Source organism: Haliaeetus leucocephalus, unplaced genomic scaffold, assembly GCF_000737465.1.
Source record: "Haliaeetus leucocephalus isolate CR32 unplaced genomic scaffold, Haliaeetus_leucocephalus-4.0 Scaffold273, whole genome shotgun sequence".
Classification (NCBI taxonomy): domain Eukaryota; kingdom Metazoa; phylum Chordata; class Aves; order Accipitriformes; family Accipitridae; genus Haliaeetus; species Haliaeetus leucocephalus.
The window spans coordinates 2,825,747-2,849,403 of NW_010972709.1; the positions used below are offsets into that span (position 1 = coordinate 2,825,747).

The window sequence follows — 23,657 nt, forward strand, 5'->3', positions numbered from 1 at the left end:
CTCACACATCACATGAAGTTGTACCGACCCAGCTCCCGCTCCCCTTGGCTGAACCAGCAGACAGGCACAGCCGATCTCTGTTCCAGCTGAGTCACGCCTGCAGCTCCCAGGGACACAAAACCATAAAAAGATGCAGAGAAAGTGGCAAAGGAACGTAAATCAGGACAGAAACAACCTGGAGACGAGGGCAGTTGCAGTAAGGAAGAGGGAAGTATGACACGAAGCTAACTTCTGGGATCATGGGGAAAAATCCAGTGTGGCCGGGGACCGGAGACCTCTCTAGGAGCTGTGCCCCAATCTGAAGTCAGTGTAGATTGGCAAGTCCATCTCCAGGACGGTTGGGTACCTCTCACTTCATAGAGCAATGTCTTCCCTGGTCCAAAGAAGCCAGGAAACATCAGGAAGCTGTGGAAGGACAACCTTCCCCCTTTTTATACAGCCCTAGTGGCAAATGTTCATTTGTGAGAAGAAAACGCTTTTCCAGACATGGATGTCTAAGTGGGAAAACACATGGTGGAAGGCATGGGTGGGAAGGATCTGTCTTTATCCCCCTTTTCAGGGCCTGAAGGCAAGAGGCGAAGCTGAGCGGGGCGTTATCTCTGCGGAACACACCCCCATTGTGTCCCCTCGGCTAATTGATGCACTGCGGTGCTGGCTCCTGCGGCACATACTCCCGCGTTAATGTAACGCACAAAGCCAATTAAATGCCTGATTGGATGAAGCGGTCACAGTCAAGTGACCCACTGCCAACCAGTCAGGATTCAAAATTTCCAAATATCGTTAAGGTATGTGCGTTAATCCCCTCCTAAAAGATTAAGCGTTTAACCTATTACTGCTGTTTCTGATGAGATACAGAAAATCTGCTGTGCTCAGGGGGAGAGCAGGCTGAACGGTGAAATGAGCAGCACTTGCCCTGTTCCAGCCCCGGAGCCCCACGCGTGGCCATGCAGCACATCTCACAGCATCTTCTAAGTGGTTCAGATGGATCAGAACAGGGCAGTGTGTGTTGCTTCAAAGGGAAGACTAATTATTTTGCAGAAGAGACAGATTTGGAGACTGCCTCCATTCCCTCCCCACTCTCTCTGTCCCCCTTTGCCAGTGAAGAGACATGTCAGAGAGGGAAAGCTGCTTACCACCGCCCTGATTGATCTCCTTTAACCAGGGCTGCTATAAGTTTCTCTGAAATACAGATTTTTGTTGGACTTCCAAGGTAGTGTTGAGAATTGCAATACCTTCCTCGCCCAAGAGAGGTGTGAAGGTGATTTCCCCACTGGTCCAGGAAGAAGGAGGAATGATGGTCATTTAATAAGTGTGGTTTCCCTCGTTGTGTGGCTTGACTGGGACCTGCAACCACTCACTTCCTTAAATGCTTTAAGCCATTACAGAAGCTCCAGTGCTCAGTCCCCAGCTCCATTTAAAAGCCAAGCCAGGAAAAGATGTCACATAGCTGATGATGCACAGTGGACTAGGATCACCCATGGTTAATGTTTAATTAGTTGTTAAATTAATATTGACTATCGATGGTAAATTGCAATGATTTATTCAGGTGAAGATAAATATGAAATGTCATAATGCAGTCCCAGTGTACTACTATGATATTTAAACACACTTTGAAATCTAACCCTGAGAGGGAAATCTCCTGCTGTGCCTTAGCACTAGCAAAGCCGCTGGTCAATGGGAGGAGGTTGGTTGCACTGCGTTAGTGAAGACAAGCAAAGAGAAGATCTCTCTGCGTAAGGCCAGGCACTGGGGAAAAACCGGCAGGAACTGTTCTGCCCACTCCACTGGCTGTTTCAGCTATAGACATAGTATTTAAAGGCTGTGGGGATGTAAAGACTAGCATGCAATTGCATGTTTGCTGTGCTTTTTCAGCTGCATGCATAACACAGCAGTTTAGATCCAGGTGACCAGCTGTTGCCTGATACACAGATGATGGTTACAGATGAAAAGCACATTTTTATGCAAATATGATTTGAAAATCAGACACAGCACTTCAACACTAATAGAGTTTTACTTCTAGAACATAGCACTAGCCTTGAACCATGTTATTAGCGCTGGAGAGGAAGACAGCCTGTCCTCCTGGAAAACCGATGTGTTTGCAGAATTTCTTTACTGGGTGGCAGCATTTTCTGTGGGGTTAAGGTGGAGGAGAGAGTTTCGTCCTCTCTCTCACTTTGATGGATGTGTGCTGGAGAACAGAAACATGAGAGGTGTCAGGAATGATGGAGTGATGGTGAAGGCTCTGATAAATGAGCTCCTGAAAGTCCTGCTGCAGCCATTTAAGATGTTACTGTCCCGCTTCTGCCCTCTGCCAGGGCCACCTCCCCATTGCAAAGCGCACAGAACAGAGAACGTGCTCCCACGTAGACACTGGAGCTCACTGGTCTGCATTAGCTTAGCCATTGGAGGAGATGGGATGGGTACAAAGTGGAAGGGGGGGGTGTAGACACATGTTCTGTCCTACTGACCTTGTTCAGAGGCAGTAAATTGCTTTGGGAATGGAGTAACATCTTCAGCTGCCGCAGTGATTTGCTCAGGAAGCATGTCAAAGCCTTGAGAATAAACATCATGAGTCCAGAAGCTGTAACTCCCCTTTTCCTTCTCCCTTCCAGCTTGCTGCATTAGAGAGGCAAGTGTTCGATTTCCTGGGATACCAGTGGGCCCCTATCCTAGCCAACTTCCTCCACATCATCATTGTTATCCTCGGCCTGTTTGGCACTATTCAATATAGACCTCGCTACATAGTGGTGGTAAGTAACAGCTGTTTTGTTCGGAGCCATTCGAAGCCTTTCGCAGCCTTTGCTTTGGCGGAATATGGCAAGCGATGAAGAACTGAGTAAAGCCCTTGGGAAATCAGGCACAAGCGTTGTAAACAATTTTAGCAGGAGGTGCTGTGCTTAGGAACGCATTGTTCAGGGTGCCGCATTTTTATTGTACTGATGCCAAACTTGGAAGATTTCAGATAATTATTACTGGTACCAAAGTTACACTGAGACACTGCACAACAGAGAGGGAGAGCTAGATGCTGGACAAATGCATGGCAGAAGCTCTTCCATTCCCTCCCAACTTCTGCCCCTGCGTCTCTAATCAGGCAAGCAACTACCTGCATATGGGAAACAAAGAGAGGAGGAGAAAACGATTGCAGTGCTGACTCAGGGCATTTAACTGCACCCAGCTGGATCACATATATACATATATAAACTAATTCCAGTGACTTCCTAATGTTTATTGCTTTTCTCTCTCCCTCCCCATTCCCTTCTAGTATGCCATCTGGACTGCAATTTGGGTCACCTGGAACATCTTCATCATCTGCTTTTACTTAGAAGTGGGAGGGCTCTCAAAGGTGAGTAGGAGCTTTATGGGTGAGTGCCCAGGCTTTGCATCAAAGGGGAAGGAGCTTAGCTGTGAGATAAGGAGGGGGTGGTGGCTAAGGGGGGTGGTGGGGAGCTGCCTGGCAGCAGGTCCTGCCCCCTTGCCTATGGAGGGAGGGGAATGGAGGAGTACTGCTTGATTGTAGGGTAAAAATGGGGAGTTAATGCTGATTTCTACAGCCCTTTGCTGGTCAGTGCAGGTGGTGGCTGGAATGAACCCTGCCCTCGTAGCAGGTAGGGTGTCTTTGCTTTTTAAAGGTAAGAACAAGCCTGATTTCAGAGTCAGCCTGAGGGGAGGTGGGGGTTTGAGGGCTGCTTCCCAGTCGTGGTGCAGAGGTGGCTGAGGAAGGCTATGAGATAACTAGGTTACAGCTGATCCCCTTGTGATCTGATAACACCTTGGGAAGAAGGTGTGTGACTTGGAGGGGAAGGTCCTTGTGCAGCAGGGAGCGTGCTCTCTCTGCCAGCCTGTCCCAGGGAAGAGCTGCCGCAGGGACGCAGTCTGGCTGGCCTGACTTGGACCAAGGACTTTGCTGTAGCTCCAGACCCGACCAGCTCTTGGTATTTTTTTGCCTCCCAGTCCTGCTGAAGACCTAGTGCATGTTAGCAGCAGGGGTAGGTACCTGGTTGTTGCCACACCAGGTAAAATATTTCCTGTTGTGCCTTTTGGGAGAGGCTCTTCTCTCTGGACAGAGAAACCAGAGGGATGCTGGGGAGGCTGGTGCATCTCCACTTCGGAGATGATGTGGCTTCCCTGTCTTAATTCTTCCTTCTTAAATACAGTGGTAGTTATTCGTGGCTATTGGCCAGGGATGGTGTGAGCTAATATGTGAAGTTCTTTGAAGACTAGATAAGCTAAATATTGCTGTCTGCTTAATGAGGGGTGAGTCAGAAATAATAAAAATGGGAGGCAGGCCCTAAATTAAGCCTGGGCTGTAAGCAATGAATTACTGTGTTGCTGTAGCTTAGCAGACTCAGAGTGATTATAGGATAGAGGTTCATTTTGGAGCACTCTACATCTGGCCTAAATTCCCAGGTCGTACATCTAAGTTGCAGTCATAATTGGAACTGCTCTATGGTTTTTTTTTTTATCAGGCCTACAGCAAGTCGTGAGTGACAGCTTAAATCCTTTGCAGATAAGAAAATGTAACTTCCTAATTCCTCAATTAATCTCCATTTCCTCTCTCAATTATCCACAGAAACTTTGAGGGAGTTCTTGCCCAAACCAGTGATTACTCATGGTCTGAAAGCTCAGCTTGAGATGATCTTGGTGTTGGCTGTGACCAACTAAAAAAGAATTTTAAGTAACTATTTAAACGCTCCCTTCTGCGGAGGAAATATTGGCTTGATAAACTGCTCTGGGAGCTTCTCCGACAGCCAGTGTTTGCTTCCAGCCAGCTGATTACTTGTGTTTACTAATCCCAACCTGCCCTGCAACATGTTGGGTTGCTGTTCTGCAATTCAAACAGCATGGCAAACTCCACTTCTCCACGACAGAGGAGCTTCATCTCACAACCTCGCTCTGTGCTGTGGCTTGTTTTAGTAAAGCTGGCACACAGAGAACCTTTATTTAGCCTACAGGATGATTCTTGTGACTGGGGACTGTTTTATGGAATTGGGCTGCAGTATAAGTTGCTATCAGCTCAGTGGACTTCCCTCTAGAGCTGCAATGAGAAATTCATGCTGTTAGTTTGGTGGCAACTGGCAAAAACAAGAGAGTATTTGTGCTCATTTGGTGGTAAAATCCTCTACAGCCTTGCTGCTGTTCTTAATGAGTTATTTTCTTTATAAAAGGCTGTCTTGTAAGAAAACCTCATGATGCTGCTTTCTTTCCTCCTCCTCCCCTTTAACTGAAGTTATTTGGGTCTTTGTAAAGGCAAAACAAACCCCTCACTTCCACATGAGAACAAAAGATACACTTGAAGCAGGAAATAAGGTTTCTGTAGGACAGCGTGGTGCTTCGCAGGCTGGACTCAAGAGGAGTGTCGCTCTCCCGCTGCATCTCTAGAAACCTGATCCAAAGCCAGCCGACATCTGCGGAGTCTTATTGATCTCTGTAGTCTTGGGATCAGACTGCAGGAGGACACCCGGGCTTGGATGAACATGTGTTGAACAGACTCTCGGAGGGGGCAAGGGCAGGGCAGTATCAGCGGGGGGGGTTTATGGCAGCGCTGCTGCAGAGGAGCAGGTACCTCTGTGTGCCCTCAGGGGTCTTGGGAGGAAGCTTTGTTCCTAATAAGAAGTCAAAGCTTGTAATTAGTCTGGCAGTAAGCAGGTAGATTGCAAATATTAGAAGAGGAGCTTTGGTGGAGGGAGGCTGATGGAGCTGGTCAGGTAAAGACTAACTCATTAACTACTAGACTAAGCATGAATATGCTGGAGAGTGTTTCAGAGAGGGCTGTGTTCCTGTGCAAGTCCCTTAAGTGGCTGATAGCTCTGAGGAAGGTCTTCAGGTGCTGTTTCTTCCCTGATTCTTGGGGAGCCTGTGGGAGAGAGCTGGGGGAGTAGGGAAGCAGCGTTCCTGCCAGCGCTGTGCTCGCCCCTCTGTATTCCCGACAAGGGCAGCCTGCCAGGGAGATCTCTGTCAGCAGCTAGCTAATTTATAATGACAAAATGCAGAAAGGGCAGTAAGCTAGAAAGAAAGGAGTTTGGTAACTTGGTGGCTGGTAATGACAGCCCAGTGCAAATGAGACAGGAGATAACTCAGGTGGGGTGAGAATGGGGGCAAAGGATGCAAGTGTTTCTGCTGTAACAAGTTCAGGAAAAGCCTGAAGAATTGGAAAAAATTAGGATATGGTTGTGGGCACTTATTGGAAATAATTCTTCGTGCTCTCGTGCCTAGATCTGATTTCACAGTGGTGAGGGAGTGCAGGATGAGAGCAGGGAAGTGCTGTGCAGGGCTGAGGTGAGCGTGGGCGCTTGTTCTTGTGCCCCCCTTGCTTTGGGCACCTGCCTGATCTAAAAGCAGAAACCAGGGGCACCACAGCTGTGGGGTGTGTGAGGTAAGGTCCCATGTCAGCCCGTAAGCAATTTGGCAAAGGAGACTATCTCTTAGTTGTAAAGTTTATGTCATCAGTAGAATATGGGCTGATGGGTGCATGGTTGTTGAACTGCAATTTGGGGGCTGGCTGTTCGCTTTCCTTTACCAAGCAATCACTTCTCCACTGACTCTTTCCTCCGTTGGGTTGTCGGCCCACCACTTCTCACCCTCTCTTTCCTCCTGTCTTTCACATTTCCTAAAGTGTTCTTCCTCCAGCAGTGCTTGCTCTCTCCTGGCCATGGAAACCCTGAGAATGGCTGTTCTGGCCAGCCCTGCTCGGGGTAGTTACAACTACTTACTAACCATCTACCTCCTAACCACTAGTTATAACTACACTGAATTTTTTTTTTTTCCAAAAGGAAAATGTTCTTTCCTGCTCTGTGAGTCTATTCTCTACTTCTTGGAAGAGCTAAACTGGCCTGATTTCTATGTTTCTATCCTGTCATTTTTTTATCTTGCAATCTTTTCTTAGTAGGAGTAAGAGTGTGAAATATGGCACAGCAGAACTTCATTAGGTGGCCAGACACAAATGGATCAGCATAAGCGTCTAAGAAAGCACTTCCCTTATTGCTGCAAGGGCCTCCCTAAGTGTGTAGCCTATGCCAGCTTTCCCGTAAGTGCTTTGCCAATAAGCAGGCAAGAGATACAGCAGTCTGGATTTGAAGGGTTGCTTCTCAGCACTGGCAGCGACATGGAGATGTGCCTCTGAGCGGCTTCTGGCAGCATTGCCTTGCTGACTTGCTCCGCTCGCAGTTCTGAGCACACTTGCAGCATCTGGGGGAAGTACAGCCTCTCTGAAAGTGCTGTACCGCTGCTCTGCGGTGGGGTTTGCAGCCGAATTTCCAGATTGCTGTTCCTCCTCCACTGCTCTGTTCCTGTTCCATCTCCCTCTTTTCTCTTTGTCCATCTGGCCATTTGGTTAGGTGAACTGTTGGGAGCTATCTCTGAAGTTTCTAGGCTGTGCTTGAAATAATGTGTTAAGCTTCTCCCTGTCTACTCGAGTGTGAAACAGTCCCTCCTGCAACCCCCCAGTCTGAGTTAATTATTTAAATCCTGCTGGTAAGACATATGAGCATCTGTCTGTCCAGCTGCCATGCTGATTGACTCTTCATCATGTACTTGAGAAATGTTCAGAGAGGTTTGAGGAATTGGTGTTGTGTATTTCAATGTATTCCTTTATCTTTTCCCCCTCGAATTATTCATCTTGGAATGGTGAATTTTTTTTTTACCCTTCCTTTATATTCTTTCTTGTCTACCCGGTGCTTTGATCTGAATCCAGAGCCATGGTGGTGGTCTAAATCTCCTCTTAAAATGGAAGCAGCCCTTATTAGTCAGATGGGGGGTTATTTGTATTCCAGAGAATCTGGACGGCGTCTTGGGATGACTTTGTACCTGGAAAAAACACCGTGAGGGGGATGGATAAATGCATGCGTAATTACAACTGTCCCTCAACTCCATCTAAATTTAGAAACTGGAAGCCTGGGATTTGGCCTTTAAATGCGGTGCCATTGTCAACAGGCCTGCTGAGAGACAATGAAAGTGGTTGTCTGTTGTCTCAGGGTGATACAGCTATTCAGCACACATGACTAAAAGATAAACATTATATTTCCTATTTTGATAAGGAATGTTTCCAAACGAAAGGATTTAAAATTATTCTGCTGTCAAGCTCTGGAGGCTCCCATACAGGGTTCAGTTTGTTTCCAGAGCCACTCTAGTGCTGGCTTGCCTGATAATTAAGGAAATTTGGGGGGAGGTGCTACAGAAGGCTGTTAACAACAAGAAATAAAACCATTTCTGATAGTGACCCTTTGCAAATAATTTCAGAACAGCTTTCAGAAAACTATTTTAGAAAAGGAACACAGCTGGCCCTGTGGGTGTCAGAGGTAGGTGTGAATTTCCCTGTGGGACACAGTGGAGTGAGGCTGGGAGCGGAAAATAGACTCTTTAAAATGTAGGGACTACAGTTTAGTGCTGTTGTCTTCCTTCTCATGCTGATGGCAAATGGATGGCAACCAGGTGCCACAACAGTTCAGAGTGATATGTGATTTTTCTGGCTGGCCTTCAACATGCTCCTGAGAAGGAGCTTGTATCACTCTTAGCTCATAATTCTCTTCAGGCTGAAGGTTAAAGAGGAAGCGATAGCCCTTCAAATAGCAGCCTGTCAAGAAACAAGGGGGAGTGCAGTTACACACAGATCACTCTCTTCTTACAGCAGGGCTTGCTCGCTTCTGGGACTGATTAACATCTTCCAACCTGCATACCACTTCAGGGAGTATTTCAGTGTGTTTAGACTTCAGATGCGCTGCAGAAAGGTTTGGGAAACAGCTGTTCCTAAACTTTCTTGCAACTGGTTCTTTTCTCCTCAATTTAGTGTGCTGTTCCTATTTTGTAGTTTCACTTTTCAACCCTCTCCTAGCAAATGAAGCTGGCAAACCACAGAAGACATTCTGGGATATTTTTTTTTTTTCCCCCAGTCTGCCAGCAAGCACTGAGCAACTGGAGGTCGATTAAGTGATTTTCTTGAATGCTCTTTTATTGTGCCCAACAGCACAGGTATCCTCTGAGGACATCCAGCCAGGGACACAAGCAAGGGAATGGCATTGCTTTGCATGTTGAGACCCTCTCATTTATGCTGCCCTCATGCCCTGCAGTGCTCCAGACAGATGCTTGTTCAGAAAGGTGTCTCTGAACGTGAGGGCATCCATAATCCCAGTGTGCAATCAGTACTCATTTTACATCTGCGAGATGGATGGCTCATGTGTGTGAGTCATTGTGGTGCTTTTAGAATCCAAATGTGCTCAGTTTTTCCAACCTGTTCTTAACTGAAGTACAATTTTTTTTAATTTTTTTTTTTTCACAGAGCTGGAGTGTGATTGTAGGCAAAAAGCAGTGAGTGCTGGTTAGGACCTACTGTTCCTCCACCTGCCCACCTCCAGTCCAGCACCTGTTCTGCTTTTTCAGGCTTAATTCACAAGCAAGTTCAGCTTCTGCAGCAAATTTAAGCCAGAGCCAATTCTATAAGGAGATCCAAGAAGGAAAGCAGGCTGTTTCTTACTTTGCCAAATACACATAGATGCCTCTGTGAGGAGTAGAGAAGGCACTGAAGGGGCTCTTTGCATCAGTGAGGCAGAAGGTTTGGGAAGGCACCATCTGTGAGCTGGGAGAGGGAAACCCTGGGGACCAAAGTTAAGAGTAGATCCTGTGGAACAGCTTTGTTTCTGTGCTAACTGGGGGAAGCCCCAGGCAAAGAAACAGCAACTGAATCCTTTTTTTTTGAGGGAAAGATGATTCCTTCCCTAACCGATGTGGTGAGTGGCTTGTGAGAGGGAGAAGAGCATAGCAGCTTGGAGGGCTGGCTGTCTCCAGGAGGAAAAGCTTTTCTGGGGAAGATCCATGGATCTCAGAACATGCAAACTTGGGAGAGAAAGAAGCTTTGCAGAAAAGATGCGATTTGGTGGATATGCGATATACGTGGGCCACTGAAGAGCAATGCCCAGCAGAGGGAGCAAGCCAAAAACACTTCTGCCAAAATTGTGAGAAGCTGGAAGAGAAAACCATCTCTAGAAATGTAGCTAGCACAGCACCTTGCACTGCATGCACTATCCTGTAGCTGCCAATCTAATAATTATTCCCCATAGCCTTTCAAATGCAGACAGCTCCATTTAAACGCCCAGCTGTTGATAGAATTTTCCCTATTGTCTTTGCTATTCAGGCTGCTTTTGCACTGGTGCCATACTTCATCTCCATGCCCTCCTCCATCTACTGTAAAGCACACCCCATCTGTTGCGGTGATTATGTCAGGAGTTTGGCAGCTGTCATCTCACTTAATTGTCCACATTTCTTAACATGTGCTTCCTGCAGCATATATTAATAACAGCTCTGCAAACTGTTTTTGAGTACCTGTGGTAGAGTGGAGGGTACCTGCACAATGTGCATAGCAGGGCACTTGGTTTTTATTCACAGGTTATCTGGCTGTCATTCAAATTTTCTGCTCCTGTAGCTCAAGTTTGCCCCTGGATACAAACACGGACGCAGAAAAGTGTATCGGCAGGACTACCTGGCTGGGCTCCCTGTATTGGCAGTGGAGACAAGTGCTCTCTCCAGAAGGTAATTCAGAGCAGGAGCCTGGATTAGCTGCTCTGAATCTGTTGTTCCCTCTTGACTCTACAGGGAGCTGAGGCAAAGGAGCTGCCACGTGATGCTTCCCATGTTAAGAAGTGTGAATGCCCCAAGCTCTGACTGCTGCTGTTCTGGGAGCCACTTCTTTCCTACAGGGACTGTGTAGGACCCTGGCATGAGCAGTGTGAAGTAGTATATGGATAGGTGCTAAAACTTCTAGTAATGGTTTAGTGGTGTGTGTATATCCAGTGCCTATTTCTACCTTGTAGACACACGTAGATTCTCTGCCTGATCCATTTCATAATCTATCCTTCAGAATAAAACTTCCAACCCCTTGCCCCATTTTGTGGTCAAAAGGGGTTGTTGATTCTGCATCAGAGTGACCCAAGAGGGCTGCTGGGGCATCTAGCACTTAGTGCTCACCTGTGAACTGATGCAGCTGATCTATTCGGCCAATTCTGAGTTTGTCTTTTACTGTCTGCAGGGAGGGCTTTGCCATGGCATGTAAGGGAAAATCTCAAAGCTCTCACTCCAGTGAGAACCACTCTTTTCTCAAGTGTGAGGAAAGTGTTATTTTTAAATGAGCACCTGATTGCCTACCAAAATCCTGCACTACATGTGTCGCATTTCACTATGTAATCCCCACAATGGAATGATTTAAATTATTGAACAAGTACAGATGAGAAGAGCAAAACAAAAAGCCTCTCTCGGGGTAGAGGTGACAAGGAATTGCTTGGGGGAGTGTTTGCAAGAAGCTGCAATCATCGCTGTGAGGTCTGCTCAGCTAGGTAGTCCGACCTGAGGCTGAGTGTGTCAGGTCAACAGAAGGTGTAGAAGCAACATATGTGAAGAGTGTGGAAGGAAATGAGACAGAAACGGTAAGGGAACGTGTTAGATGTGTTAAAAGCTAGGAACAGAGGAAGATCTGTTGGGTTTTGAAACTCAATTTTGGGTTATGAAGTTCATATTTCTCAGTTATCTGTGTTGATTCCCATGCTGGGAAAAGCATACCCATAACACATGGTTCTGACAGGATGCTTAGTGCTGCCTTGTTTACCTTTTTCTTCTAGCTTTGTAAGGTTAATCTCCCAAACCCAAAACTTGAGGGTTCTTTTCTGGGTGCATGAACCACTAACAAAGTGGTCTTGGGTCTGCAGCCTAGAGACTGTCTTTCTGATTTAGAAGCTGCTCAGTCCTGCTTCTGAAGTGTGCTACATGATGGTGAAATAGCTTTGTTGGAGTGCTGCAGGACTGCCTCAGAAATGGTTCCCACCACAGAAGCCTGCCTGTGAAACACTTACAAGGAACATAAAGCCAATGTATCTTGATCTGTGCTATCATTTCTTGAGGGTGGGGATCTTAGAAATTTCAGGTTTTCCATTGATTTTAGTATGACCTCCATCTGACAGCATATCAGACACTCTTATAGTAAATGGAGATCTCTTGGCAACTTTTCTCTTCAGGACAGCGAACTCTTGACATTCAACATCTCCCGGCACCAGTCATGGTGGAGTGAAAATGGTCCTGGCTGTGTAAGGAAGGAGGCTTCAATGTCTGGGATCAAAGGGCTGGATAGCCATTCCTACATCTCTGTGATAGGCTGTGCCCTGGAGTATCGATACATCGAGGTCATGCACAGCTCCTTCCAGATCCTGATCGCTGTGAGTATGTCGCTGACAGTCCTGCGGGGTAGCGGTTGTTGAGGGGATGCTGTTTGGTTTTATTTTTTCCAGGCACAGAGGCTGGCCCATATTTTCCACCCCATTTTGTATCAACTGATTGCAAAAGCCTCTGTAAGTGTTTTTTTGTGTTTGTTCTCCTGTTCTCTCTGATGAATGATATTGCTTGAAAGAACTGGAAATGGATACCAGCAACCTAACACCTGAAGTAATGCATCACATGCAACAATACAATAACAAATCGTTCTGTATCCCTGTTGGGGTGTGGGAATTAATGTTTTGATAAGGACAGAGACCCATCTGAAGAAGGATTTCTCTTACTCCACATGACTTAGCAATGGGTGGCAGAGCACATATGTGCACATTTGTTGTAAAGAAATAAAAGGGAAAAGATACTTATCTCCAGAAAATGAAAGAAACTTTAAGGAAGCAGAAAGCAGCAATTTTCTTTCTGCTGACATCTGACATACATGCACTAAATGTTTTCATCAACTCTTTCCTCATCAGAGTCTTCCATGGACTTTTAAAAGTACTCTGCAGTAACTCAATGTCCTTAACTTTCACTGTTAATTAATTGTTTCTCACTTGTCTGTGAAATTAACTGAAACAAAATGTCCATTGTCCCCCTTACTTCATAGGTATTCTTGCATTTTGTAGCTGCATTAGTTAGCAGCCTGCATCTTTCTAATCCGCTTTGGTTTGTTACTTTGTGGTTAATGGCTTTAAGTAAAGACGGATGTGGACTGCTGAAACGTTCACATTTCAGCTTTCGGTTTTGGCTTAAAAAAGAAGAGTAACTTGCCCTGATTAAATGTTAAAGGATAACAAATAGAGAAATTCCAAGCTTCTGGAGTGCCAAGTACTTCTCTGCACGTTTTTGGTACAACTTTCCACCGTCTTGATCGTGCATTTCCTATTAGCTGGGATGATCTGTCTGACACAGTGAACTGCAGGGAGGGGGGAAGACTCGGACTCCTTTCTTGCCATGTCACAAAAAAAAAGAGGCAGACGGAGAAGCTCTTATTTCCTGAGTTGGATGAACTCCCTGGTGCGTGTGCTGGCTGTTAATATTTGGTTAGTTGTCCTTCAGGGAAAATGATCTGCATTAAACTGCCTGAGAGTTGCTTTGATGCATGTGTATGAGAAGGGCAAACCTAGGTATCCAGAAGAATAGACCCTGCTGTTTTTTATAAAGGGCCATTAGCTGGAATGGCATTGATGCTGCTGAGCTGGTGCTGTTCCTGAGTTTGGTGAAACAATTGACAGACTTTGAAGTCAGAACATCCCAGACTTTTAAAGTGCAGAAGTATGTCACTATTAGCATCCTTCCTAAATGCCTGAGCTGGCATAAGCCCCTGTGCCCCAGGCTAGAGGTTCAGCCAACAAATGGTCCTGAGTTTGTCTGGAATAGACCTTTGTTTTGTGGCAGCTTACTAACTTAGGCACATGGCCCTGAGCTAAGTGATCACACAGAGTCTGTGTCTCTGGGAGCGTTTTCTCCTTTGCTTCTTCCCAAAGGTACATGACAATATTCTCTGTGCATCTGCAAAACACCACAAAGGGCCAGATGGGGAGACAGAGGAGGGAACTGTAAGATAAAATAGGATTTAGGTAAATATTTTCTTTCTCCTTCTCCCTGAGATTTAAGTTGCAGTGGATTTTTGAATCCTAAACTCTGGAAATGTGGCTAAAATATTTGTAGGCAAGAAAGCCGTATGGGCTGAGCTATCCAGAGTGAAGTAAATTTCTACTTGTCCTGTAATAAAGGTAGAATATTGAAGCCCCAGGTCTGTAACTCCTGCCAGCTCTGAAATGCTCATATAATTTTGTCAGGTAGTGGGACAAATAGAGCTTCTCCTCTCTGCTTTGCTGAGGTAAGGCCTTTTCACTTTCTTACTCAGACCTTGCCTGAAAACAGTCAGCCAGTTCTTTCCCTTTTTAGTCTCTGAGGGTCAAACTCTTTGATCCCTGCCAGTATCTTTTTCTGTTCTCTTTATCTCGTTTTAAGGCAGATTTTATTACAGGCTGCTGTCCTTCCCAGAGCGCCTGGCAGGTACTGTGCTGCAGACAGGCAGGGAGACCAGATCGATAGTACAAAAAACACGACTGGGAACTTGAAGGCTCAGGGGATGCAGCAAGGGACATGACCTAGTTCCATCCTTGTCTGCCACACATTTGAGACCGGAATAGTCAGTTCCCTGTTAAGAAGGGCAAGGGACAGGCAAAAAATTGCTTTCTGTAGTTTTTTTTTTTTTTTTTTGCTTTGCCTAATGGTTTTTAGAAGTGGGGTGGGGGGGCTGTGTTTGGGTTTTGGTTTTTTTATTCCAGACATGGTAGTGTGAAATCCATGTACTTTAACTATGCAGTACCCAGCTGTGGACATTTTGGCTGTTTTCTGGAAATACCACGTCCTTGAGACTATTGAGGAACTGTAGTGCACCATGTTGTGTACTTGGGGTAAGGCTCACTGATTTTGATCTTGCATGCCAAAGGAGAGGGAAAGCAAACCTGATCCCATATGGTGAGCACAGTGTTGGCTGTCATCTTGACTCCTGCTGACTATATTATCCTGCTCCTGGGCATACATTTGAAGATACATAAGGTCTCAGTCTGCTTTTGCTCAGAGCTCGTCTGTACTCCTTGAAGGCAAAAGCAACTCCTTTAACCTGGAATGCTGTCAAACTTGGGCATACTGGTCACCATGCATGATACAAGTAGCTGTAGGGCCCAGTATGAAAATCTTTCTCAATGATTTAGCACAGAACACACTGAGGAAAAAGCTTATTGTAACAACATCTTAAGTCTATACAGGTATAAAAATGTCACTGTAAAACTAATCCTACCAACCCTATTAAGAAATGCAACAGCAAGAAAAGAAGTCTGCTTTGTTTTTTATCTTTGCAAGGATTCATCTTGCATCTCCCCAACTTACCAGCCAGCAGGGAGAGGAGTGATTTCTAGTTCTGAAATACCTGGCATAGCTCTGGGCTGTCCATATGGTAGTTCTGGGAGTGGGAAGGGTTAGGCTTTTCCTGAGGCTCCGTTGAATGGTATGGAAATTGGAAATATCTTCCCAACTGAGAGAACTCATTGCCTGTCTGTCTGCTGTTTTCACTCAGACTGACAGGTTGGAAGGTTCCCAGGAAGGCAGCAATGCAAGCCTTGACAGCAGATGTTATGTGAGAAGCAACGCGCAAGAGATGCTTTGCTGTTGGCAAAAGCTAGATTTTCAGTGGTTGTAATTGCATCCAAAGAGTAAAGAAAGTCAAGGAATCAAAGGATTTTGATTGCCTCTTTGGCTATCTGGTCACAATAGCTCTTTCACAAGCTGGCTTTTTGCTTTCTTGTAGCAGAGATCTCTTTATTTTCCCCCTCTTGCATTGATGAGAGCATACACACTTCATTAGCTCTGAATAGAAGTGAAACCTAGAATACATCTGCCCTGAAGGAGGAGACTCTGCACATATTCTCTGTGGTGGAAAAAACAATGGCAAGTTTTTTTCTATTGAGAGAAGAGTTGAAGAGCCTAGAATCTTCACTAGGACAGATGCAGACTAAAGCTAAGATCTTACACAAGCAACAGTACCATCTCCTAAAATTTGACTTTCCATCCTTTGCATGTTTTGTGCACTCGCAGCCAGCTGGTCCCTTTCTGTAGATCTTGCTGTAATTCAGTCTTTCTGGCTCCACCACTCTAGTTCAATGCTGCTGTTTCATGAATGCTTTTCAACTCACTATTAAAAAGTTAACTTCAGATGACTGAGGGGCAGAGGGAGGTACAGACTTATGTTTTCCTCATTCCCTTTGGGCACACTTGTCTCTTTCTGTCTTTCCTGCTCTGTTCATTTGCCTGCAGAATGCTTGGGACATCCCAGTTCCATTCTCTTTTGTTCAGCAGCATGTGCATTCCTAGCCTGTCTGACAGGCTGACTGAACACACCTGCCTACAACATGTGTTCCTAATAAAAAGCTTAATTGGATACTTCTGCAGCCTGGAGGAAGCTGGTACTGAACATGCAGAACAAGTAGAGAAACAGCAGCAGAGGCTAAAGCCCAAGAATGTTCTATGGGGAATTAGAGCAATAGCTTGGTGTCACTTTACATCACTGACATTTCCCCTCCTCTTTCACCTCCCCTACGTAATTTGCAAAGATCTAAGAATTATTGCTATTTCCCTGGGACGGTAGAGCTTAAAACCCTCTTTTGTATTGAAATCAGCAACCAAGATGGCACTTGGAGCAAGAGTGAAATTACTTCCAAATTCTTGACCTCTCTGAAGCTTTCTGTTCTACATTAATTGCTGCTAAACTTGGTGATGTTTGGGGGCTTGATACATCTTCATCAAGGATGCAGTCAGAAGGGAACTGTTGGTGTCTCTTGGAGTCTGCTCATCCCACATTCTAGTAGACTCTTCCAGTGAAAAGGACTGGACAATAGGAGTGGCATTTCTCCTCTAGCTATATTTCATTCCTAATTCATGCAGAAGGTGAGACATGGGGAGTCCCAGGAGTTCATTTCATCCCTGAGGTGATAAGTTTAATTACAGTTTATGTCAGCCCATATAAAAATGCAATTCATATTTATGTTGTATGCCTCTTCCCTTATTGCCACTGAAATTCTACTGTTCTGGCCAGGTCATAAGACTAGCAAAACTTCTTTGAATAAAAAGCACCATTAAATAAACATTTTTTTATTGATGAAACTCATGTAAAGAAGGAATGGAGTATAAAGTCAATAAAAAGTAAGTTTTAAACACTCAGCAGGTAATTTTGAAACAAAGCCAGGAAATAGAAGAAATAGAAAACCCTCCACTCCAATGGAGCTGGAATTAGGGATTTAGGGAAGTTCACTTAATTTACTAGCTTTTGGCTGGTTTGTTTGCTTTTCTGAATGCAAAAGGTCACCTTAGTCATAAAAGGAAAAATGTATCGGGTGAGAGGAATGATGGAGAGTTATGAGGCATTAATTTTTGTGCAAAACAAACTTCCCAAGTCAATCTTACTGCTTCCTTAGTGCTTCTGAACCGTGGAAAATTTTCAGAGGTTTAACAGGTTCCCCATGACAGTATAGCTGATAATCATTCATGCACTCTGCCCACAAATGGGGCAGGTGAGTGATTTTCATTGTTAATACTATCAGGAGTTCTCTGACACAGATATCGCATAAAGTTTGTGTGTACATGTTAGAGTGTAATAACAGTGAGTGGATTTAGGACTTCCACCTGGTGTGGTTATTAACCCAAAGTTCCTACTCTGAGGCATGATGGAAAATCTGGGGAAAGAGAAAGCCTTTCTAGAATTCCCTTGGAATCAGGGCACACATTCAAGATGCATCTTTCCTTCTTGGATATTTGTGTGTATGTAAATTGCATGATTTTACCTTACACCCTGTAAAATGTAAAAGGCTGGATCTTCAAACTATAAAAATGCTAGAGCAAGTACAAAGAATGCGTGTGACCACACTGCTAACTTGATCCTAGGGCGAGCGCAAACGCACTTGTTTTGGAGACCAGAGGGTGCAGACGGGTGGTTCGACATCTCATGGAATGCTGGGACAGCTTTAAGCTGAAGCACTCCGTTTTTCCAAGAGCAGCTATGAGTGTTAATGTCGTTAGCTACCGCAGCCCAGCTGATGAGCGCTAATTGCTAATTTCGCAGCCAAGCCTTCTCAGGACGCGACGCAACGCAACGGGGAGCGGCGGCGGGGGCTGCTTCAGCACCACGGCCAGTTCCCGGGCCGGGGCCGCAGCCCTCCTGCCTGGCCACCAAACCTGCCCCAAACCACCACAAATTTCAGGGAAAAAAAGAAATCCCGGGGTCTTATGTCAGCACAGCACAAGCAGCAGAAGAGAAGAAAAATCTCTGATTACTCTGGTTATTTTGTTGTTGGCTTTTGGTGTTTTGGGGTTTTTTTGTCTGCCTTTAGGAAGCAATGTTTCTACTCAGAGCTAATTCTGAAAGTCAGCAGGTAAAATTAGATTGGCCCTTGCATGTGGCCTCGCGGTTAGTATCACACCCCGAAGGATTTCTTTATTTGCTTTTTTTCTGCATGAAGTCTGCTGTAGCTCATTGAAACTTAGTTTGAAGCAGCCCTGGTTTCAAAAATGCATGGCAGGGGAATGAGTGAGTCCGTAGAGCTGTTACTTCTCCACTGAGGCACTGGGACATGTTTCCATAAGGCTCACCCAAGAGGAAAGGAGAGAGCTGGCTTGGTTTTCAGATGATTATAGAAAATTGTAAAGGAAATAAAAGGTTTAGTGATGCTACAAAAACATTCAGTTTCCTTCCAACAAGGTGTGGTTTGTCAGGGAGAGCTGGAGAAATCACAAATGCCTTATAACTCCCCAGTAGAAATCTCATTATCTTGCCTTTTGTTTTCTGGTGTGATGCATTTTTCTGTCATATTAAAAATGAATGGACTCTACTTTTCAAGCCCTACCATGCATCATTCTGTCTTCCCTTAGAATGAGTCACTGTATGTTACATTCTAACTCTTGTTCAAAAGAATTGAGTTCACAGTGGAAAACAATTATGTCTTACAATAACTTTACTAATACAGTTACTGTCAACCGAGATCTCGCTAAGTGGGGTGTTACGTAAAGATGTAAAATGAAGGATGGAGAGGATATTTGATTAACAGGGAGAAGGCAAAGCAAAATAAAACCCTGCTGGATCTAGAATGCTTAACTCCCGTAGTACCAGAAACTTGTTTCTCTACTCAGGCTGAGTAACAACTTGCTACTGAAACTGAATGAGGCAGTTCTGATGCTTTAGAGCTTCTCCAAACTACCAACTAAGGACTGACTCACCAGGCTACTTTAAATTGCTTTTTTTAATGTTCCCTCTAGTTTTCTGCTGTAACGACTGCTCTGAGCAATGGGTTGACATGAGGGCCACACCATGCCAGGATGGCTGTTATTTGAGAGGCACCCTATTGTTTTACTGCTCCTTCCCTGCTTCTGTCTGGTTCCCAGGACATGGCAATTTAGAGCTAACCTATGCAATTTGTAAATTAAGACCACTGCTATAGTCTTGTCTGTTTCTCACTGTGCTCTGGCCTGTTTACTTCGCAGGCCCAATGCTTGATTAGTCCATGCAGAAGTCTTTATTCTCCAAAGAGAGAAAGAACCTTAAAAATTGCAGAGCTAGAGTAAGACTCGGATTTCTTTCCAATGACTTTTTGATCTCCAAGCCTAAGTTACTAAAGATTTCAGTGTCTCTGAACATTGCTGCCAGTACACCGCCATTTTTATGGTTAACTAAGTTTCCATCTCATCTGCATAAAAACTACTCGCATCTTGTTGGTAGCTCTTGCATCAAAGTAATTTCTCTTCCCTTTCATACCCTTTATGACAGGAATACAGATCTGATGAGTTCTTGCCCGTGGACCTCTGTTAATAAAACCTACCCCTGTATGTCTGTGTGTCTGTCCTGTACATAGTCATCTGTCTAAAATGTTACATAAGGCACTGTCCTGCATCCCTACCACTTCTTAGTGTAAACTTAGCACAGTAGTTTCAGTGCCAACAAGGCCAGTCCATGTTCTTGTCAACCATCCTAGCAACAGCAGGCTGCCTCTCTGAAGGTGAGGATGGGTCTTGCAAGTTTTTAGTTTTGAGCCTTGAGGATGCTCCCAGCAGTGTCTTCCCTTAAGCCTACACCTGCATCCCCTGCCTTACAGCAAATATGACTTGGCTCCACCATTACAATAATGCTGCCAAGCTGAGAGTAAATATTGGCTGTTGAAGTCATGCCAAGTGAGTTTTGACCAGCCTCACAAGATTGATGCTAAAATGATTTATTCTCTCTATTTTCCAGCTGGTGGGCTTTGTCTACGCCTGTTATGTTGTTAGTGTTTTTACAGAAGAAGAAGACAGCTGTAAGTATTTATCAACAGATCTGTTGGCAAAGGCTTTACTAAATTTTACTTCTCTCTCAGATATTTGTCTATCAGGACCAAATTGCCATCAGACTTCTTTCCATCTCCCTATCTATGTGATATGGCACTACCTGCCTTTCAAGGATCAGCTATTTTTACTGTAAGGCTTTTTTCCCCATGTGACTACATGTTAGATGCTGTAATTCTGCTATGCTTTCAGCACAAAAAAGCTTGGATTTGGTTTCTCGCTCAGACTAAGCTTTAGAGAAACTGGGCAGCTTCTTCTGTTCTCAAGCTTATATAGCTTAATAACAATGCTATTGAAATACTACCATTGTAATTAAGAGTATCTACAACAAAGAATACAGCCCAGTACTCAAGTAGGCAACCTGCTGAATATTGTATGCCCCAAGCTGAGGATGAAGCAGAGCATGAGATTTCTTGCCAAGGACCAACCTGACCACTTCATTTAAAAGCGGAGGAAGTACTGTATTTGAATTACAAGGAGGAGGAAGGAGCTGACTCCCTTGTGTTTGGTATACAAATCTCTTAAGTGTCATGCATTCACTATGACATGTGTCAGAGAAAAGCAAAGACTCAGAGGAATCACCTGGGTCTGTGGGATCTATGCAGATATCTGTAACCTGGTCCTGGATTACTTTGCCCTTCTAAAACTCCCTTTGAGACCAATAATTTTACAAAAAGAATGGATGCATAGGTTTGATTTCTTTGGCAATGTCTTGGGTCTAGGCCAGTTTATTCCAGGTAAGGATCTGATCCAAAGGCTTTATATCCAAGTATCACTCTTTAAGACATTAATTAGGTTTGTGCAAGTAGCTTTGTTGTTTTAAAGAGCAGCTGGCATGGATGTTAGCTGAAAAACAACAGCTTTGAACTGCATGTTTGAAAGTATGTGAAGAATGTTGATTTCATAGGGGCAAGATGAGGTGCACTGCTTATCTGACTTGTCCTCATATTTTTCTGTTCCTTCCTGTGTGGCTGAACTCATTCTACTGGCTTTATTGATCATTTGTTTAGAGCTTGGCAGTGCACTTAGTGAAGGTGCTACATTATAAGTAATATTTTAAGTTCTGAGCCCCTTTTAAATATTGTAAAGTAATAACTTGACAGAGCTCATTTTTATAATAGGGATCTGTTAGGAAAGGCAACCACATGGAAGGAAGGATTATCTAGAAACACAGAGCTGTTAATTTCAGGATATGTATTTTTTTTTCATTAACAAATTCCTTTTCCCTCCCAGTTTCCCAGCTTGGAGTTAAAATGCCAGCTTGAATAATTAACAATGACAAACCATCAATATTTCACACTCACAGTGGTAGATCCTTCCAGTGACCCGAACAAATTTGAGCTGCGTTTTAATTTTCTCTTCCATTTGTGGTTTCCTTTAAATGTTGCTTTGATATGCAGCATGAAGTAATTATAAGTGCTGAGGCACATTAATCAGGAAGCTCATGCTAACGTGATTTTCATGAGAAAACACAGCAGTAGGGATCTACTAATGCTGAATTGTGGGCAAGAATATTTTAGATGTGCTAATGCACTGTAATATATTGCAACAATGAACCATGGTTAAGATTTTTTTTTTTTTTAAGTAAGTGACTTGGTTTTTGAGTGCTTCCATGGTTGCGTGCTTAGATGATAGGACTTTTGTTTGTTCAAGGTACTAGACAGTTACTGAAAACTGCCATTCTTTAAGGCTTCCTAATTTAGACATTCCACAACTTAGGTAGTATAGTTAGAATCTATTTTTTAAAACTGCAGACTGTCTTGATTTTAAAATACTCAAAAACACTTTCAAAAGTGGCTGAGAAAAGGTCAAGTCTCACTGGAACTACTGGGAATTATCCCCCCAATTACAGATTTTGCCCATTAATTGACAGTTGTTCCAAAATCACAGTATCAGCGTGAAGCTATCCATCAAGATGGAATTTGTGAGAATACATTGTCTTTGGGTTTCTAGATATTTTTTAAGAGGGTTTTTTTTCACTTCCGATATATTTAGTAAATATTTTTTCTATTGTTCACTAAAAAATATCAAAACTCTTTAGCTAAAATTTAAAATAATAGTGCCACCTTCAGGAACGAAAAATAAACAGGCATTTATACAGTTAATAAGACTCTCCAGTTATTTTTAAATGGCATTTGGACGGGATGGCTTTCACACTTCCAAACAAAATGCACTAACTTGGCACCAAAAAGTGGTCTAAGCTGGATCTATTTTAAAGGGTTTTGCAGGGCCTGCTAGGTCAGTCACCACATCATACCCCTACTGACCTGGCTATGTTGGCCAGCTCAGTAATATAGACTTGGCCTAATTTCAGGGGAACTGAGAGAGACTTGGAAAACTATTCTATGGTTACTAAGGGAATTGCCACTTAAAACTTTCCTTGTTTAGTTACATTGCCCTTATGTGAATACTGGAGAAGGGAAGCATTGTTCCTATTTGTATACAATTAAAAGAAATTGAGTTGGCAGAGGGAACGTGAAAAATATCAGAGCTGAAGATAATGAGGTATTTGCAGTTTTCCAAAGCTGCTGCTGTCTGTCTTGCAGGAAAGACAAGTGGGGCAAGAAAATTCCCACTTCACTATATAACCTTCATGGGGATTGCTGTGCTGCCAACTTCTCTGCTGGCATTCACTCAAGAGCTATTCCCCAGCTTGCTTCCTTCAGCACATTGCTGAATGGCTGAGGCTTTGTTAACTCGGTTCTCATGTGAAGTCACAGCATGGTGGCAATATCCAAGGGTGCTGAGGGAGGCTGCCTTGTTTTTCTGGAGTCTTTCGTTAGTTCTGCTTGAAGTCTCGTGTTAGCTGAATCTCCTCTTTGACACACTTGCGCATCCCAGGAGATCCTGGAAAAGAGGTCTGTACAGGCAGAGATTTCCACCAGGCAATCCATACCTGCAAAATCATTTTTCTGTTCTCTCACTAATTTTTATGTTATGCCATGACATGCACCAACTTTTTCTTTCTTTTCCTTTCAACTTTCTGGCCATGTTTGTTTGTTTATTTGAGTTTTGATTTTTTTTCAGTTGATTTCATTGGTGGATTTGATCCATTTCCTCTCTACCATGTCAATGAAAAACCCACCAACCTTTTGTTCAAGCAGACATACCTGTAAGTATCATCTCCTGTGCTAAGAGGCTATGCATGCCTCTTAGTTTGATTGCTCAAGGGTGCCACAGGTTTGGGTTTTTTCCTCCTTGCAGGTTGATTTCTCCAGCAGGCTTTTCAGGCATGGAAGGACTGAACAAGTGGACACCAGAAGGGATGAAACTGCCTCTGCTCTGCCCCAGGTTGCCAGGGTGAAGCTGGTGTTGCCATACTTGGCTTATGGCAGTGCTGTTTGATAGGAAGCATTGGGCCAGCTATAGGATGTTATTGTAAACAAACTACTGCATGCCTTTTCCTTGAAGAAAGCAAAGAGAGGCTTTTCAGCAGTGAATGGTGCCCAAGCAGGTAAAGGTAGGAGCTGTGAGGAAGGAAGATTGAGCCTCAGTGGATGCTGAGAGTAAGCCACAGCAACAGCAGAATATGATTCTTGCTC

The 23,657-nt window shown here is 44.2% G+C and overlaps 1 protein-coding gene across 1 annotated transcript in view; it reads left to right on the forward strand.

The window, feature by feature from the left end:
- The window catches only part of NKAIN4 (Na+/K+ transporting ATPase interacting 4), a 46,087-nt gene extending 22,856 nt beyond the window's left edge, over positions 1-23,231 (forward strand). Inside the window, exons 2-6 of the mRNA XM_010569523.1 lie at positions 2,613-2,750; positions 3,263-3,343; positions 11,994-12,191; positions 20,027-20,087; positions 23,143-23,231. Coding sequence (XP_010567825.1) covers positions 2,613-2,750; positions 3,263-3,343; positions 11,994-12,191; positions 20,027-20,087; positions 23,143-23,231 — 567 coding nt within the window. The remainder of the gene's footprint in view (positions 1-2,612; positions 2,751-3,262; positions 3,344-11,993; positions 12,192-20,026; positions 20,088-23,142) is intronic.
- Positions 23,232-23,657: the final 426 nt, after the last annotated feature.